Source organism: Mastigoproctus giganteus, chromosome 5 (assembly GCF_048544385.1).
Source record: "Mastigoproctus giganteus isolate SK-2022 chromosome 5, ASM4854438v1, whole genome shotgun sequence".
In the NCBI taxonomy this organism is placed as follows: Eukaryota; Metazoa; Arthropoda; class Arachnida; order Uropygi; family Thelyphonidae; genus Mastigoproctus; species Mastigoproctus giganteus.
In genome coordinates, this window is record NC_143579.1 from 187991265 (window position 1) to 188009349 (window position 18085).

At 37.9% G+C, this 18085-nt stretch overlaps 1 protein-coding gene across 3 annotated transcripts in view; it reads left to right on the top strand.

The window, feature by feature from the left end:
* Positions 1-18085, top strand: part of PhKgamma (phosphorylase kinase gamma) — a 318732-nt gene that overhangs the window by 118603 nt on the left and 182044 nt on the right. For all 3 annotated transcript variants that reach the window (XM_090374302.1, XM_090374304.1, XM_090374303.1), the window contains exon 4: positions 3372-3426. In XM_090374302.1, coding sequence (XP_090230428.1) covers positions 3372-3426 — 55 coding nt within the window. The remainder of the gene's footprint in view (positions 1-3371; positions 3427-18085) is intronic.

Consider the following 18085-nt stretch of genomic DNA (forward strand, 5'->3'; position numbering starts at 1 on the left):
TATATATATATATATATATATATATATATATATATTTCATATCTCCTATCAAGTTTATGTTATTTGTATTATGCTATACTGTTAAGTTTGTAAGTTCTAAGTAATTAATATAGATAATAATTTATCTAATCCCAACCTATGTGATTCAATCTTTCGAGCTACCTATTTGCAACAATTAAAATACCAGAATTCCCCTATCATGCATTCAATACTGTAATTATTGCTGCGGCGCCTCCGTAGTCAGGTGGGCAGGAGCAGCAGTGTGTAGTACATGCTTCTTGATTAGACCGGGGTTCGAGCCCGTGCCCACCAAATACGGAGGATGCGGAAAGGTCAGGGAATGAACACCACGTATCCCCCCCGGAGCAATATGGCCTTAGCTGCTAATGCTCCTAAAAAAAAAAACCAAATAACTATTGCTGCAAATTTTAATGTTTTTATCAATACAAAACAATGGTGCCAAAAATCGACTGTGGTTTCATATGCAATTATAATATATAAGTAATAAACAGATTCAAAATAACAAACAAGTTTATTAGCTAAAACAAAAAAATATGCCAACCATGTGATTATAGTTTATGAGCTACTTATTTACCATAATTTAAAAACCTTCATTTCCACTATTATGCATTGTACTACTAGTTAGCGATACTATATTTATGTCAACTCGCCAACACACAAAGCTCTATGAATATTAATGCTGTAAAGTTATTAAAACGTGTATGTATTGCAATAACTTATAGTTTGAGCCTCTTCTAATACCGACTGCACATGTAGAACCCTCCAAGTATCTCTCTGATACTTGGTGGTTTCTACGTATTCTTATCTATACAACACAAAAACTTGTAAGTGTTGTATATAAAAGTCAGCTGTGTTTTTTAAGCAATTACAAGGGCCAAGTAAAGAACAAATTCATCAAAGTAATCAGAGAATTACAAATAAATACTACACTATTATTTTTAAATCCAAAGTTACAAAAAAACAATTTTAAATCAATGAATTTTAAATCAAAATCAATGAATCCCTAGCGGCTCTCGAAAAAGCATCTAGTCCAGTAGCCTCGTCAGCAGCACTTTATTCTGAGGAGGTACATACAAATAGTACATATAGGTTTTGCTTATGCTGTTAAGAATCCTCGAAGGTTTAGGGAAATTGATAATTAGGGTAGTCGTAAGAATGATAAGAGTCCAAGCGTAATCATGGCATGGGCCAAAATTATTCTTGCACTCTCCTTGATCTTTAATTATGTGCAGAAAGAGATGCTGAAATAGGTACAAAAACCAAAACCTGCATTCAGAGACCACAGGAAAAAACAGTTACACACAGATATAAGGGATTTATCAGAAGTATAAAAAATAATAAATTGCAAAATTTAATTTTTCTATATAGTAATGCTGGGAGTAGTGTAAATAAATAAATTTCAGCTTTTGATCAAACCAACTAATTTTGCTATAGTAATGCTGGATCAATAGTAATTGACAGAAATTAACATTACAGAAGAAATAATTTTAGCAACTTGACTGGGCAAGCAAGTGTAGCTTGCCTTATTATGGACAACTTCAGCCAGCTTATCTTATAGATTGGGAATACTGGACTGGCAATACTTCAAACAGATTTTTTTTAACCATCTAGATAATTGTTATTTATTCCATGTCAGAGAAAGTATGAGGGGGAAGAATTCTAACATCTTCCTGATTCTCACCAGGGATCTAAAATGCGTCAAAAAATTTATACTTCAGGAACCACTATTGGGTAATGGCCACAATATGAAGATTGTCGTCACTACCACTGAATCACTGTAGACTGTAGTGGATTGAGATATCTCTGGTGCTTTTAACTAGTAAGAAAACTATACAGGGTGTCTCAAAAATACACGGCATAACTTCAGGAATGAGTTCCTCACATGTAGACAATAAAAATATTTTATATGAACATAGTTACGGAAATGCTTGGTTCCCGAGTTATTAACCGGAATGTCTTATCTCCTGCAGGTACTGACAGAATCTGGTGGTTTTCCATTCTGACCATGTACTCAAATTAGGAGCAAGCGGATATGCACTTTATGTACAGTTTGGCGGACAGCGATGCCCTGGAGGCTCGTCGTTTGTACCACGAAAAGTTCCTAGAACGAAGATGTCCAGACAGGAAAACGTTTGAAGATATCCATCGCCGCCTTTTGTGAACATGGGAACTTTACACCTCGTGCTGCCGACAGAGGACGACCAAGATCTACAACTCCTGAAGTAGAGGAGGAGACGTTGATGTGAGGCCTGTATTCAGGCAGAAGGTGGGCATTTTTAACAATTACTATAAGGCGATGTGAACAGTTAAGTGTCATAGACAGACCTTCAAAACTTGGAAACCAAGCATTTCCGAAAGTACGTTGATAGAAAATATTTTTATTGTCTACGTGTGAGGAACTCATTCCTGAAGTTATGCCGTGTATTTTTGAGGACACCCTGTATATTGTTGCATCTGTTAAGTATTGGGTTAAAGACTTTGAAAGTATTCAAGGGATTTAGCCTGGAAACCTGAAACACTTGTTTCAGTAATGTTCCAAAAGAAAGATGCCAAAAATAATTATAATAGCTTTAGTTTTAAATGAGCAAAAGGTAAAAAGTATTGGACAATTTGACTTATGATTTTTAAGTACAGTGGATTCCTTTCATTTGGGGCCACAGGTTAATCGGGGCAGTCATTTATTTGGGACAAATCTTAAAGAACAGAACCTAATTGAGAAAATAGCCAGGGTTTTCTTTGTTTAATTGGGACAACATGCCATTTAATCTGGGACGAGACCGCAGTACTCAAGATTACCCTACCATTGTCTCCAGCCATACCACGTGCTCCGGTGAGATTTCTGGAGGTCACAACCATAAAACAATAAAAACAATTAGCAGTTTCCAGTTTATTGGGATTTTCTGTTAGTGCGGTCTATTATAAATTAATAGTAAACTCGATCTTATTGAATTTGTGATGATACCGACACCTGAAATTCTGTGGGTTTTTATGTTGTTATGGTGAAATGTGTTTCCCCTTCCATGAAATCTTAAATCATATAAAAAACATAAATAAATTTCCAGAATCTTCTCTTCATTCCTATTTTTAAGCTTCGTAGCTTGTTACTCCATTCTCATTTGCGCGTATCATGTTAGTTGCAATTTGTGTGTGCTATGTTCTTTGTTATTGATTGCTTATCTTTTTTCTGTTTTGCATTTTAACCCCCCCCCCCCCCTCCAAACATAAATTTATTTTTATTTTGCTAACCTGTGGAAAATATTCTTCTGACTTATGGCTCTCCTGTATACAAGAATATTTTTCAGTATGTAAATATTGATGCAATTTTTTTTTATTTTTTTTTATTTGCACAGTTGAACTCCATGATGTTTTCGAATCCTCTACATTCATCTTCCTTGTATTTGAAATGTAAGTATTTTTTAAGTTTAGTTCCCTTTTTTTTTATTTACTATTATAAATCTTTGCCCAGCTGTAGTTGTAAAATGTTATTTTGTTATTCTCTCTGTTAAGTCATTTAATTCTTATAATAAAATTGAATTAATGACATGCATTCTTTTTCGTGTAATTATGAGTGTTTCCTCTTGTTATTATTACATAGTCTCATATGCAGTGTGATTTTCAGGCAAAACTGTTACTCATTTATTATAAACATTCATTATTGGACTATTAATAATAAATCTGTTTATTTTCATGTTCAAAAAATGACCTGTCCGACTATGTCCAGCAACCAAAAGGGATGACTATAAGCAGGAAACCTTACAAAATGTGATTCTGTGATTGATAACGGCTAGTATGTGTTTGTGTATTTTTGAGAGAGAGAGGAATATCACGTTGTCCATTGAATTTTGCATTTTTAAAAAGTTCACAGATTCTGTTTGTGGGGGTTTTTCTTTTTGGTTTTCATGTGGTATTAATAATTTTTGCGTTAATTTTGTTGCTATCCATACAACTGAAATCCCTGTGCAACCCACTGGTTACAACAAATTTTGAAAATATGAAAGAAAAACAGATCTAAAAACCAAGTGAGTGACAGAATACTTTGAGGGACATCCTTCTCTTTCAGTATTATCCATTTATAGTAATTTGTCATTCAGTAATACTATTTTCTCTTACTTATATGCTCTTATATCCTAATTATGTGTTCTTCTATATTCAAAAAGTGCAGTCTACTTTTCAGAATCTATTTAAATTGAATTTTTTAAGAAATTGAAGAGGTATATTAAAAATCGTGATATGGTTTATGGACTAGGGACACTGCACTTTTTGGCAGAAGGAACCTAATGACCATAATGGAAATTTAATTTAATTGAGAGGATGAGAATAGAAAATTGAACTACATACAGGGATTAGAGGTATGGAAATCACAGAAAAATATGAGAAAATAACAAGGAAGACTTATTGTTGGAAAACACATGATTTCAACATCTTCAAGGATCAACCATCAATCACAGGAAAGACAGCAAGCAGTAGAGCCTCTGTTTCTGACATGAATATATGCTTATATATGGAGGTAGTGGTAAGAGGGATTTTGAACTTAGTGACAAGGGAAGATAGGGCTAAACGATGAGATAAGCACAGGAGTAGTGAACGTATATTTCATGGCTAACCCGACAAAGAAGGCAAAAAGGAAAGTTAAAATCAAGTATAAATCATTGAATGCAACCAAAGGAAGAGGTATGCAATCAAAGGACGAGTACTGGATTGGACGAGGTAAGAAGCCAAAAGATCTATGAAGCCACGTGAAGTAAGGGGTATAGACTTTGTATATACCTGTCAACTTAATTTTATATTAATTTAGTTTTAATTTAAATTTAATTTTAACTTTAATTCTATTTACTACATAACTGACTTAAACATGCGAAGTATACTCCCAGAACTATGTTCAGGATCCTAACTATAGGAACTCCAGACTGCCCGAGCCTACCTATTTCCCTCTTATTCTGTATTCTCTTTACTTTCCTACTACACTATATTTTTATTTCTCATGAGGCATTAGTTTACCAAACACAATATTGAGATGCTATTTTTCTGCTGCAACATACTTTTTTTGCCTCCTCAAAGTTTAGCGACTAATAACCCCTACTTTTCAAGACTTAATTTCCTTTCTATCCTGGGCAGTCTACTACATATATTTAATTCCGATTTTTCAACACACATTTTTGTAATTTTCAGCAATAAGTACGTCCTTGTTATTTTCTCATTTTTTTTTGTGATTTCCATAGCTCCAACCCCTGTTTGTAGTTCATTTTCTGTTCTCATCCTCCCAGTAAAATTATCTACCTATATATACTTTATCCACTGGGTTTTTTTTTTTGCAGTAGGATAATGGCATCTTATTCATATATATTTCACATATTTCAGCCATGGCATTTGGCTTGGGCACCACTCTAAATTATCTCTCTTTCTGGTATTTAATACAGGCTACTTTTGCCTTACATTTATTTTATTGAAATATTATTTAGATACGTTTTCCTCCCATGCACATTTTTGACTGCTTGAGTTCACTACTGTCATCACCCTTAAATAGTATGCTTTAACCTGCATGGTTCTTTTGACTACTGTTCCTGTCCTATAGTTTCAATAATATTAGTAAAGTTCTCTTCTCTAACTATTTTGTCTATATATTTTTTAAGTTTTCACCAGCCAATGTCTCAGTATTTTATGTTTATCACGTGCTATTTATGACTGTTCCTACCACATGCTGCTTGCAACTCTGGGCTCATTCCTATGTTAATACTTCTTTGTTTTAATTTAGTTCTTTAGCTGTCTATATATTTTTCTTTTTTTCCTCTGTAATGTCTACTGTAAATTTCATGCCCTCTTTATGTATCCTCCCTTATTCCCATTACTTATGTCTTTACTTTGTACTACTCTAAATTTATTCCCTTCTCTTTTCCCTTAATTTTACCTTGCTATGCATGTACTTTTATGTTAGAAACACAGGACACTATATTGTCATTTTTTCACAATTCTGGTGGTTGATTCTTGAAAAGAAGTCAGGATCATTCGATACATACATATATAATATAAATATTATATACATACATAAATAATATACATATTATATACATACATAAATAATATACATATTATATACACACATATATAATATACATATTATATATGTATTTATTTCTATCTTGCATCTAAAATGTATTATTTTTATCAGATCCCACGGTTTTACGGCCTGCCGAAGGTACACAAAGAAGACACACCACTAAGACCAATTGTATCCTTCTGTGGATCACCGACTTACGAGTTGTCTAAGTTTGTCTTGAGGCTTCTTTCTCCTCTAGTTGGCAAGACCACCTACACCGTCTCCAACAGTATTGAGTTCATAGAAAGGATCCGCACTATATCCATCTCACAAGATCAAGTCATGGCATCGTTCGATGTAATATCACTCTTTACCTCCATCCCAGTGGAACTTGCCATCTCTTGTGCAAAACAACTCTTGGACAATGATGAAACCCTTAGCGACAGAACCAGACTGACACCTGATGACATTTCCACTGCCCTCAGACTGTGCTTAACAGGGGGCTGCAATCATGTTTAGCGACTCAATTTACCAGCAGGTGCATGGCACAGCCATGGGTTCCCCTGTCAGTTCGGTCATGGCAAACATCGTGATGGAGGAGTTAGAGGGACGTGCGTTTACACACGCACCAGATCACATCGCCTTTTGGTGTCGCTATGTAGACGATGTGTTCGTAGTTATCCCTAGAGACTCAGGTCAGCGAATCCTAACCCCCGCCTCAACTCACTATCGCCCTTCATAAAATTCACGATTGAGCTGGAGTCGAACAACACCATACCATACCTAGATACCCTCGTCTGGCGCGAAGACACATGCTTGAAGACGACAGTTTATAGTAAACTATGTGTGCTGGACAATTTACCAACTTCCGGTCAGCACACGCACGGGGTCACCTCCTCACCACTGCCCGAACCTTGCTAACTCGCACCTGGACACACTCTAGCTCTGCAGGTGAAAGACGCACAGAGATCACCAGGGTCAAAGTGGACCTTGCGAGGTGTGGCCATCCCATCGACATCCTTGACAGGTGTGACCTACAGGCATGCGACAACGTGGCGACCAACAGTAACGTCAACAGTGGTGAGTCATCCACGAGGGCATTTATCCCATACTACCCCAACCTATCACAACAGATCGGTAGAATCCTAAAATCACATGGGATAAAGTGCATCCAACTCCCAGGCAAGAAACTGCGTTCTCTCATTTCCAACGTGAAAACACCTGTCCCCACCCTTCTGCAGAGCGGTTTGGTCTATAGCATCTCTTGCCGTGACTGCACTAGCTGCTACTTTGGAGAGACTGGACGTCGGCTCGAGAAACGTCTCTCAGAACATAAAAGGGCTATCCGTTTGGCAGATGTGGAACACTCAGCTATTGCCGAGCATGTCTGGACAACCCACCACGACATTGACCCACACCGCGATGTCGTGGTTGTGGACAGGTCCCACCATTACCTACGGCGCACCTGGTTGGAATCGTTAAACATAAAATGCTCGGATACCTCTTTGAACAGGAACAGTGGTTGTCAAGTTAACCCCATCACAGAAGCAATAATTCTGTCCATAGACAAACGCTGGCCGCGTCACCACCATACGTCACAGCCACAAACTTCAACCTCTAACAATTAGCCACGCGCCTCACTCACCAACTTGGCAGTGCACATCTCCATTCTGTCATTTAATGTTTAACTGAAGAAGGCTGTCTACCCAGCCGAAAGCTCTTTTGTATACTAAGCATTCTTTATATGTATATTCTAGTATTAACCACTCTGAGGAATTATAATTTTTTCATTTCAATAATTATTTTTAATATTTTATTATTATGCTTTTTACTTTTTCAGTTTGTAGCTATACTACCTCCTCTCATCTTTCCATTTTGTCTTCCCCTGTTTTCTTTTTTCTTTTCTTTTCTCAACAACTTTTATCAATACATAACACATATATACAATTATGATAAAGAAGCATTGCAGGATCATCTAGACAAGACTGCAGTTATAGTTCAGACACAGCATTGGTTTGCTAAGGGGAAGTCTTGTCTGACCAATTTGATTGGATACTATGATGTGGTCACAAAGGAACTGAATGCAGAAAATAATTTTGATATCATATACTTGGATTTCAGGAAAGCTTTTGTACATAAAAGACTGGTGTTATAGTTCAGACACAGCATTGGTTTGCTAAGGGGAAGTCTTGTCTGACCAATTTGATTGGATACTATGATGTGGTCACAAAGGAACTGAATGCAGAAAATAATTTTGATATTATATACTTGGATTTCAGGAAAGCTTTTGTACATAAAAGACTGGTGTACAAATTGGAGCAGTATGGAAGTAAGGGCAAGTTGCTGCTTTTGAGTTGCAAGTATCCATGATGCTATAAAAGCAAGCTTATTTAGCATCAGCCAAAAAAAAAAAAAAAAAAAAACCCCTTCTCATTTCACCCATCCATTCACTCCAAATGTTTGTTTAGTTCTGCCTTGAACTTATTTAAGTTGCTGACCTCCACAACAACAGATGCAAGTTTGATCCAACTATCAACCACCCGCTGGCTAAAGGCAAATTTCCACACATCTATTCTACAATTGTCTTTCCTCAATTTGAATTTATGCCCCCCCTCAGGTGAGTGATCTCAGCAAAAGGAAGAATCCCATTGGCATTGAGCTAGCTCAATCCATTCAAGGACTTATACACCTTAATTAGATCACCTCGCAGGTGCCTAGTCTCCAGAAGTGCAATTTGCAGAATTTAAGCCTTTCCCTTTGTTCCACTCACCAATTTCGTTGCCCTTCTATGTACAGTCAATGCTCGTATAGCACGATAGTTGTGTTCCTAGACACCCTCGTGCAATGTAAAATCATGCAATATAAACAACAGACCCTATGGGAAAAATAGGGTTATGTGCCGACCACCCAAGATTGAACACACATTGGTAACCAAAACATTACCAAACACAATAAATAATCGTAATAAAATACTTACATATTTTATAACGATTAAAATACGTAATAAAAAATAATATTATAATTTTTATAATATTTTTTATTATTATATTATATTTTATTATAATATAATAAATAATAAAAAATACGTATTTTTTACGAATAAAATATTGCTAATGCTTTTGCTTCTGTCGTAAGCAAACTTGTTTTTTGTTTGATTTTCTATCCAAACAGATGACAGCCATTCCATCTCTTCCAATTCTTTGTGTCTTAATCTAATGGATTCTAATTACACTTTGAGTTGTTCCTGCTATGAAAGTTGTTTTTATTTTCTCTGCATTCTTTCTAATTCTTGGCGTTGCCTCATTTAGACCTGTAGCACGTGCAATATCACATAGTCTTTCATTTCGCTCAAAGCGTTTCACAATTTCATATTTTTTCTCTATCGACAGAAGCCGACTGGCCATAAGCCTTACAAGGCGAAACCCCGATGGGCCGGAGGCCACTGTGATTTTGGATATAAACCATAGTATGAGGCCACTATAAATTTTCCCGGGTAAGAATTTTTGATCCAGTCCGCCTCTGTTTATCGATATTGCACAATTACAGAATAAAGCACAATTACAATTCTCATCAAGTATTCTTTCTAATCTGTTAGTAATGACCATTGTGAACAACTTGTAGTTGTGGGATAACAAGCTAATTGGTCTATAACTTCCAATTTCTGATTTATCTCCTTTCTTATACAGCAAAACTATGATTGCATTATTCCACTGCTTAGGCATCGCACCTTTTCTAATGCACTTTGTGAAGAGCCTTGCCAGTTTTTGTGTTATGTCTCTTCCTCCCAATTTTATCAACTCTACAGTAACTTCATCTTCCCCCAGGGCTTTCTGATTCTTCATTTTCTTCAATGCATGTTCTACTTCATCAGGAAGGATATCAGGTATGTTGTATGTGTTCCTAATTTGGGATCCATCTTCCCCACTGCTGGCATCATTCCCTCGCTCCTTGTATAACTCTTTATAGTAGTCTTCTCCTATTTGAATTATGCCTTCTCTGCTATTTATAAGTACACCATCGCTATTCTTCTGTTTCAGTATCATTTGTCTTTCTGTATTACTGCTCATGACTGCTGATTTAAATCCTTTGTTTTCCTTTAATGCTTGTTCTACTCTTCTTGTGTTAAATTTTCTTATGTCCTCTCTGAGTCTGTTTCTAATAGCTTTGCGTAACTCAGTATACTCAACCTTCTCCTTGTCAGTGTTTTTCTTGCTCTTCATTTGTCGTCTTCGGTTCATCATGACAAGTGTTTCTTGACTAATTTTTTCTTCTTTGGATTTCTTTTTACCTATAGGTTTCTTGGGCTTTATCACTTTCAGAAAGCTGTAATATTCCTCGTCGATATCTTGGTCCTGAGCAGTCTGCAGAAGCTCAAACTTGTTCTTAAGTTCCAGTACATACTGCTTTTTCTCTGCTTCTGTTATCTCAAAGACTTTCATATTATTTACTCGAGTCTTTTTTTTCCTTTCTTTTCTTACATTTTTTATCAAGTGCGCATCTTACCATTCTGTGATCACTTCCAACAAATACCTTGCTCAGAACAGTAACATCATTCACAATATATCTTCTGTTAGTGAGGATGAAGTCAATTTCATTAGTTGTTAATCCATTTTGGCTCTTCCGTGTCTACTTTCTGTTCACCCTTTTCTTGAAAAAATTGTTCATTACTGACATTCCTCGAGATTCTGCAAATTCCACAAGTCCTTCACCTCATTCATTTCTTTCACCAATTCTAAAATTTCCTATAGTTCTCCTTTCTGTGCTGTTTTTTCTCTTTCCAACCTTAGCATTGAAGTCCCCCATAATGAAAGTCTAATGAGTTTTCTCACATCTAGAAGACTCAATTTCGGTGTACATTTCTTCAACCTCTTCATCATCATGGCTTGATGTTGGTGCATAAATCATTATAACCTCTTTGAAATCCTGAGTAGCAGTCTTGACACTCTTGGTGATGTACTTTTGAATTCCAAAATATTTTTTATATCCTTATGGACCAGAAAGCCAACTCCACCTTCACTTCTTTCACTGTTTCCATTGGTGATTTCCACTTGATAAACTTATAAGTGATTCATTTCTTCTTCTTGTTTCAGCCAAACCGATGATATTCCAATTCACATTTTCTAATTCCTTTTCCAGCTCTAATATTCTGTCTTCACCGATGAGCGATCTTACATTGTAACAGGCCAAGTTCAGTTTCCATGCATGGTAGCCTGATAGTACCCAGAGATTCTTAGCATCCTCTGCTTCCACTCTGATCCTCTCGATGCTGTAAGGGGGGGGGTGAAAGCTGCTGGGGACTGATGTCCATTTGTTTCGTCTTACTGTCATGTGCTGTTGGGTTTGGTCTTTTCCTCTGCACGCTGATCAGGCGTCTTGAAGAGAACCACTCTACACGTTCGTTGCCACCTAAGTGGCATAACAGGGCTACCATCGAGAAGGTGTGTGCGCAGGCCAACCGGACTTCTCCTAAATATTCTGAAATAGAAAGATATTGGATCCATCAGTGTTTTAGATTGTGTCTGATAACACACAAAATGCCTGTTCCCCTCTAATCTCCCCTCTAGGACAATATTATACACGATTCCCAACTTTTGACATTGAAAAAACTGGAGATCAAGTAACTGTAATCAGGAAGAAAATAGCAGATTTTTAAAAAAGAGCAAGCGGTTTTTTTGGAGTCCACAGTGCAGTATAAATTAAATTTCACTGGCAACATTCACATTTTATATTAAAACTGCAATAGGATTGTTTACTAATACAATATGCTTTAAAACATTAGCTTACCTAGGATTTTTCTGTCTGTTGACTTGTTTTGGATTGTCTGTTTATGATTACTTCAAGAAAGATACTGTTACTCTGTTTTGCCCTCTTTGGAAAAGTTTGTCAACATTTTATTTATAAAAATGGTCCTGCTATTTAGACACAATGGTCAGAAGCTTTTCCAATGTTTCATGTGAGAGAGAAAGAGAAATCTGAACTTTTTTTTTTTTTTTTTTTTTTCAAACGCTAAATATTCTCACACACTCAGTATTACTGAGAGGAATGGTTAAAATGACAAGCATGAATTTGTTATATTTAAAGCTTCCTTGTGCACCTGTTAGTTTCCCCAACCGGGAACTGCTGTACATCAGTTCTGTTTTTTTTTATAATATGTTCTCACACTGAAATTGATACAACTGATACAGAGCAGAACTGAGAGACATACTACAAGATGCAATATATATATATATTTTTTAATCTTCAATTGTATCTGATAATTCTTTATATTTGCTTGAACACTTCTTGGTTCAAGGAATATAAAGTGGTCTTTGGTTGAGCAAAGACCGATGCACATGTATTCTTTCTTAGTTCTTTCATTATTATGGAAGAACGGATACTGCAAAATATCTATTTTTTATTTATCTTCAGTGATATTTGAGAATCAATGGATTTTTTTTTTTGCAAAATTGATTCATTTCAATTTGGTTACAAATTACTCACAAAACTTGTTCTCCAACCAAGTAGCACTATTGGATTATGAATTGGTTCTCCAAATACAATTATATTTAAGTTAAAGAATATTTAACTTAACACTTCTGAAAATGAACTGTCAATTGGCTCTTGACTGATGTAAGGAAATAAGGAACTGCTTTGACTTTAGGAATTCAGATTAGAAAATCAGCTGGCCACCAAACAAAGTCCATTACTTACCAAATTTGTTTATAATGTCATACAGCTTCTAGTATGAGTGAATTCAATATTTGAAGTTGTAACATTTCATTGAATTGTATCAGCACACAAATTGCCTCAATGGTGCAATTTGGTAGAATGCATTCTAACAGTTTTTTACTGTAAGTATAAAATACTAAAGGTAAAGTTTGCTATGAATATTGTGGTATCCTATGGATCAATTCATAATCTGTCAACCTGTTTTAACTTTCTTAACATATTATCTCTGTACTCATCTCTCATTGATCTTTTATAATCTTGACTGACAAGGCAGGCAACCTTTACTAATTTATTAACAAGGGATGGAAGTGTTCCATGTGCAAAGTATCAAAAGCTTCCCTGAAATCCAATTATATGATAACAAAATTATTTTTTGCATCCAGTTCCTTTGTAACCACATCATGGCATCCAATCAAATTATTCAGACAAGACTTCCCTTTAACAAACCCATGCTGTGTCTGAATTATTACTGCAATCTTGTCTAGATGATTCTGCAATTCTTCTTTAACCAGTGACTCCATATTATTTTTCCCTGAACAGAAGTCTAACGTGTCTGTAATTACTCGTGTCACCCTTTGATCCCCCTTTGTGAATTGGGGATATTTTTTGCACATCTCCCATTTGTGGAGACTTCCCCTGAGTCCCAGGATGCTTTCATAATTATGGTTAGACTGAGAAGAGGTCAAAATTAATCCCAGGAGCTCACATCTGGTGAGTATGGGCTTGGCACACCCAGGGTCCTGAGCTGGATGCTGTCATTATTCTCTTTCTTGGTGATTCCCTTCTAACTATTGTTCTCTTTTTCTCTCTCTCTCTCTCTCTCTCTCTTTTTCAGGGTAACTCAGATTTTTTTTTTTTTTTTTTTTTTTTGGCTGGTGCAGCAAAACCCACAGGCTTCCTTGCACCATATGGCTAATAATAATAAAAGGGGTGCGATGGCCCAGTTGTTACGACACTGGACTGCCAACCTGATGGGCCTGGGTTCTGGTGTCACTCCCGAGAAATTGCCACTGGACAAAAGCCAGAAACTACCACTGGACATAAGCCGAAGCTAAACAGGTCCACCTCCGTAGATGGATGATGTCGCAGAGAAATATTAATCATAGTACATTGAGTGTGGCACAGGATAAAGTCACTCACATTCAGGCCTTGGGCAGAGGGGTCGAAAAATCAGAGATGGTCTCCCCAGGAAGACAGTGGAGCAAGTGCCGCTGTCCCCTATATGGCTACCACAAGAGAAGGGTAAGACCATCCAGCCCCACCAACTGGAAGTGCTTCCTGCGCAACTACACCAGTGGCCACCCAGGATGGGAGAGAACGCCAGTACATGAAGTGGAGCATCAAAATGAATACATACATCATACAAGCATACTATGAAATAACTAAACTGGAGACCAATATGACAATGTACAGGGCGAGACTACATACCAAGTGACATTAACTAAAGTGGAAAGAGACGAGGTCACGATATCTAGAATAGAGGATGAGTGGAAGAAGGCCCTAACAGAGTTTGAAGGAATGGACCCCGACACATTCTGAAGCAGAGGTCCAATAGAACCTTGTGGAGAGTCACAGACCCCCTCAATAGGCAAATAATACCGCATTACCTCGACAACAATGGTGCAGCACTGGAGGCTATCCACACAGCCGTGTATTGTGCTGCCATAGCAGCCACTAGGATTAATGGAAGAGAAACCAGCTTGGGAAAGAAGATTTCAGCAGAAGATAGAAGAATGAAGAGTCAAGATAGGCCAATTTACCCAGTACCAAAGGGGTAATAGGAGTAAGAAATTGATTGGAAAAGTGAAAAGCATCCTCAAGAGAGAGCCTCCACAGCAAACGTGAGACTAAAAATCAGAGAATAGGAGAGTACTTGGACACATACTGAAGCAGAACCTTCTCGCACTCAGCTAGGGACTACGCCGATACAAAGAGAGCTCCCAGAGGAAAATAAACCGAATCTTCGATGCAGACCAAAGAGGTTTCTATAAGAGACTTGGAGAAGACGGGAAAGAAGGAACGTACCATCCGAGCAGAAAATGATTGAGGAGTTCTGGGGCAATATATGGAGCAGGGAAGTAAGACATAACAGCTGAACCCCCTGGATAGAATTAGTATGCAAGAAAACCAAGGATGTACAGGAGATGGGAGAGTGGGAGATTCGGGAAGAAGTAAAACAGACGATCAAGAATTCTCACAACTGGCAAACTCCAGGAATAGATAATGTCCACAACTACTGGTACAAAAAGCTCACTTGCACACACACAAACACTTGGCAGAGCAGTTCACCAGAATGATAAGGCACCCAGAGACAATCCCAAAGTTTCTCACTCGGGGAATCACATATCTGAAGCCTAAAGATACAAGAAACCCAGGGAAATACAGGCCAATAACCTGCCTCCCAACAATGTACAAAATCCGGACCAGCTGCATAACCAGGAAGATATCAGACCACTTGAAGAGCCAGAACATAATTGCTGAACAGCAGGAAGGATGCAAGCTGCTGAGTAAATGATGCAAAGGAGCAATTAACCGTAGATGCCGAGGTTATAAAGAAAGCCGACAAGAAGCGCCATAACACATACATAGCCTACATCGATTACCGCAAGGCCTTCGACACCGTGCCTCATAGTTGGATAATAGAGGCACTGAATAGCACTGAATATCTACAAAGTCAATCCAATAGTGACAAACTTCCTAGGAGAAACGATGGCGAAATGGAGTACCACTATTAAGGTCGAAAACATCACAACCAGACCAATCCCCATTAGGAGAGGAATCTTTCAGGGAGATGCCCCGAGCCCATTGTGGTTCTGTCTAGCACTTAACCCGCTATCCACCATGCTCAACAGCAGCAAGTACGGATATAACCTCAAAGAAGGAAGAACCTGTACACCCTCACCCACCTGAATGTACATGGTTGACATCAAGCTCTACGGGAGAACCGAGAACCAACTCCAGCAACTACTCCAGATCACCAAAGAATTCAGCAATGATATTAGGATGGAATTTGGTCTAGACAAATGCAAGACCCATGGATTGCACCAGGGAAAATTAGTCAACTGAAACTACCAGCTGTAGACTGGTAAAGAGATCGAAGCCATGGCAGAGGGAGAGGCCTAAAAATATTTGGGATGGTGGAGGCTCAGCAGTTACAGCACAAGGAAATTAAGGACTGCCTGACCGAAAAATACTATCAGAGACTCAGAAGCTTTCTGAAAGCAAAGCTGTACAGAGGGAACACAGTTAAAGCCATAAACACCTATGCAGTCCCAGTGCTAATGTACTCTTCCGTGTCATAAATTGGACTAACACTGAATGGAGGATATCATGAGAAAGACAAGGACGGTGATGACCAAGCACTGCCAACATCACCCAAAGTCTGCCGTGCAGAGATTGACAATTGCTCGGAAAGAAGGAGGAAGGTGCCTGATAGACCTCATTGAGCAACAGAAAACAGCGATTGCTAACCTGACTTCCAGAAATGCACAGCAGCACTCCACCAGGCCATAAAGAACTTAGGCAAGCGGTATAACCCACTCAATCTAAGCAAGGAATTTCCTCCCAACCAGGAGGCACAAACAAAGCTAGAAGGATGGGGAGAGAAGACACTCCATGGCAGACACTACAACGATCTCCATCAAGATCACATAGATAAAATTGCTTCCAATGCATGGCTCACAAGTGGGATGCTCTTCCCCGAGACTGAAGGATTCATGCTTGCCATCCAAAACCAGGTAATCAGCACTAGAAACTATAGGAAATACATCGCCAAGGAGTTCGATGACACATTTCAATGATGCAACCTGGCCTCAGAAACGATCCAGTACATCACCACGGGATGCAAGGTGATCACCCAGACTGAGGTGATCACCTAGAAACTATAGAAAATACATCGCCAAGGAGTCCGATGACACATTTCAATGATGCCACCTGGCCTCAGAAACGATCCAGTACATCACCATGGGATGCAAGGTGATCACCCAGAATGAGTACACTCATAGACACGACCAGATAGCCAGGATAATACATCAGAAGCTATCAAGGAAATACCAGTTGATCGAAGAAAGTGTACTGTACTACAAGTATGAAACTTAGGCAGTACTAGAGACCCCAAGCCACAAGCTTTACTGGAGCCATGCCATAATACTGGATAAGACAATTCCACACAACAGACCAGACATAACCCTTGTGGACAAGAAGGAAAAGGTTACCTATCTGATTGACATAGCAGTACCCAACACTGGCAACCTGCAGAAAATCAGTTGGGATAAAAATCAGGAAGTACAGGAACCTAAGACAGGAGATCAAAGAGATGTGGCATATGCAACAAGTTATGACCATACCAATCATCATGTCAACCACAGGTATGGTGCTAAAGACCCTACTTAACAGCTGAGCAGCAATAGCTCTCCCAGCGAACACCCACAAGGAACTCCAGAAAGTCGCAATCCTGAACACCTGTAGGATAGTCAGAGAGTTCCTCGACCAACAGTAACACCAGACATAACAACCACCACCCTGTGTACCTGTTAGCAATACCTGTTTCGAGGTGGAACTCCCAGTCAGGGAGAAATAATATAAGAGCAATAATAATAATAAATAAATAAAGTTAAGAAGATTTGATTCTTCATTATAAACCCAGAGAGTTGGTAACTATGTGGTTAATAGTAAAGCTGCATGAAGCCAGCAAGATGAGCTGCTGAGAGAAGCTGTATTGTGGTAACCTTTACCACCAGGTGGACAGAAACACAAGCACAGACATTTACTGTTGCAGCATCTCCCACTGCAGATGCATGTTTAAAAATCATTCCTCTCCCCATCATCAGCCTTATCCTTATCATCACCCCATCCCTTCACAGTTATTCTTGATCAGGCTCCTAGAGAGGTATACTGCACAGCAGAGGACAGTGAATATTTTTTATATAGTTCAGAAGGACTTGAGAATCATTGAAACAATCATATTGCTCTTCAAGGGGAACTACATTAAACACTGAAAAAAAAAAATTCAAATGATGTATTTTTCATAATGTGCAAACTTCTTGATCCATCCTCACATCATTCCAGTAATATGTTCTACTTTCACAAATCAAGAACATTGAATTCTAGGAATGTCTTTCATCTTTAGCCATCCTTGGTTAAATGCAAAATTTAAATCTTGTTCTTCATCAAGTAATCTTGCACATCCAGTATTGAGAGAGAGAGAGAGAGAGAGAGAGAGAGATTTATAAATAATGAATACAATGTCTGTTATCAAAAAGTGAGTTTAACCATCTTTCACATTTCTCAGTTGATGGTCATTGACTTACTTGTAAAACCATT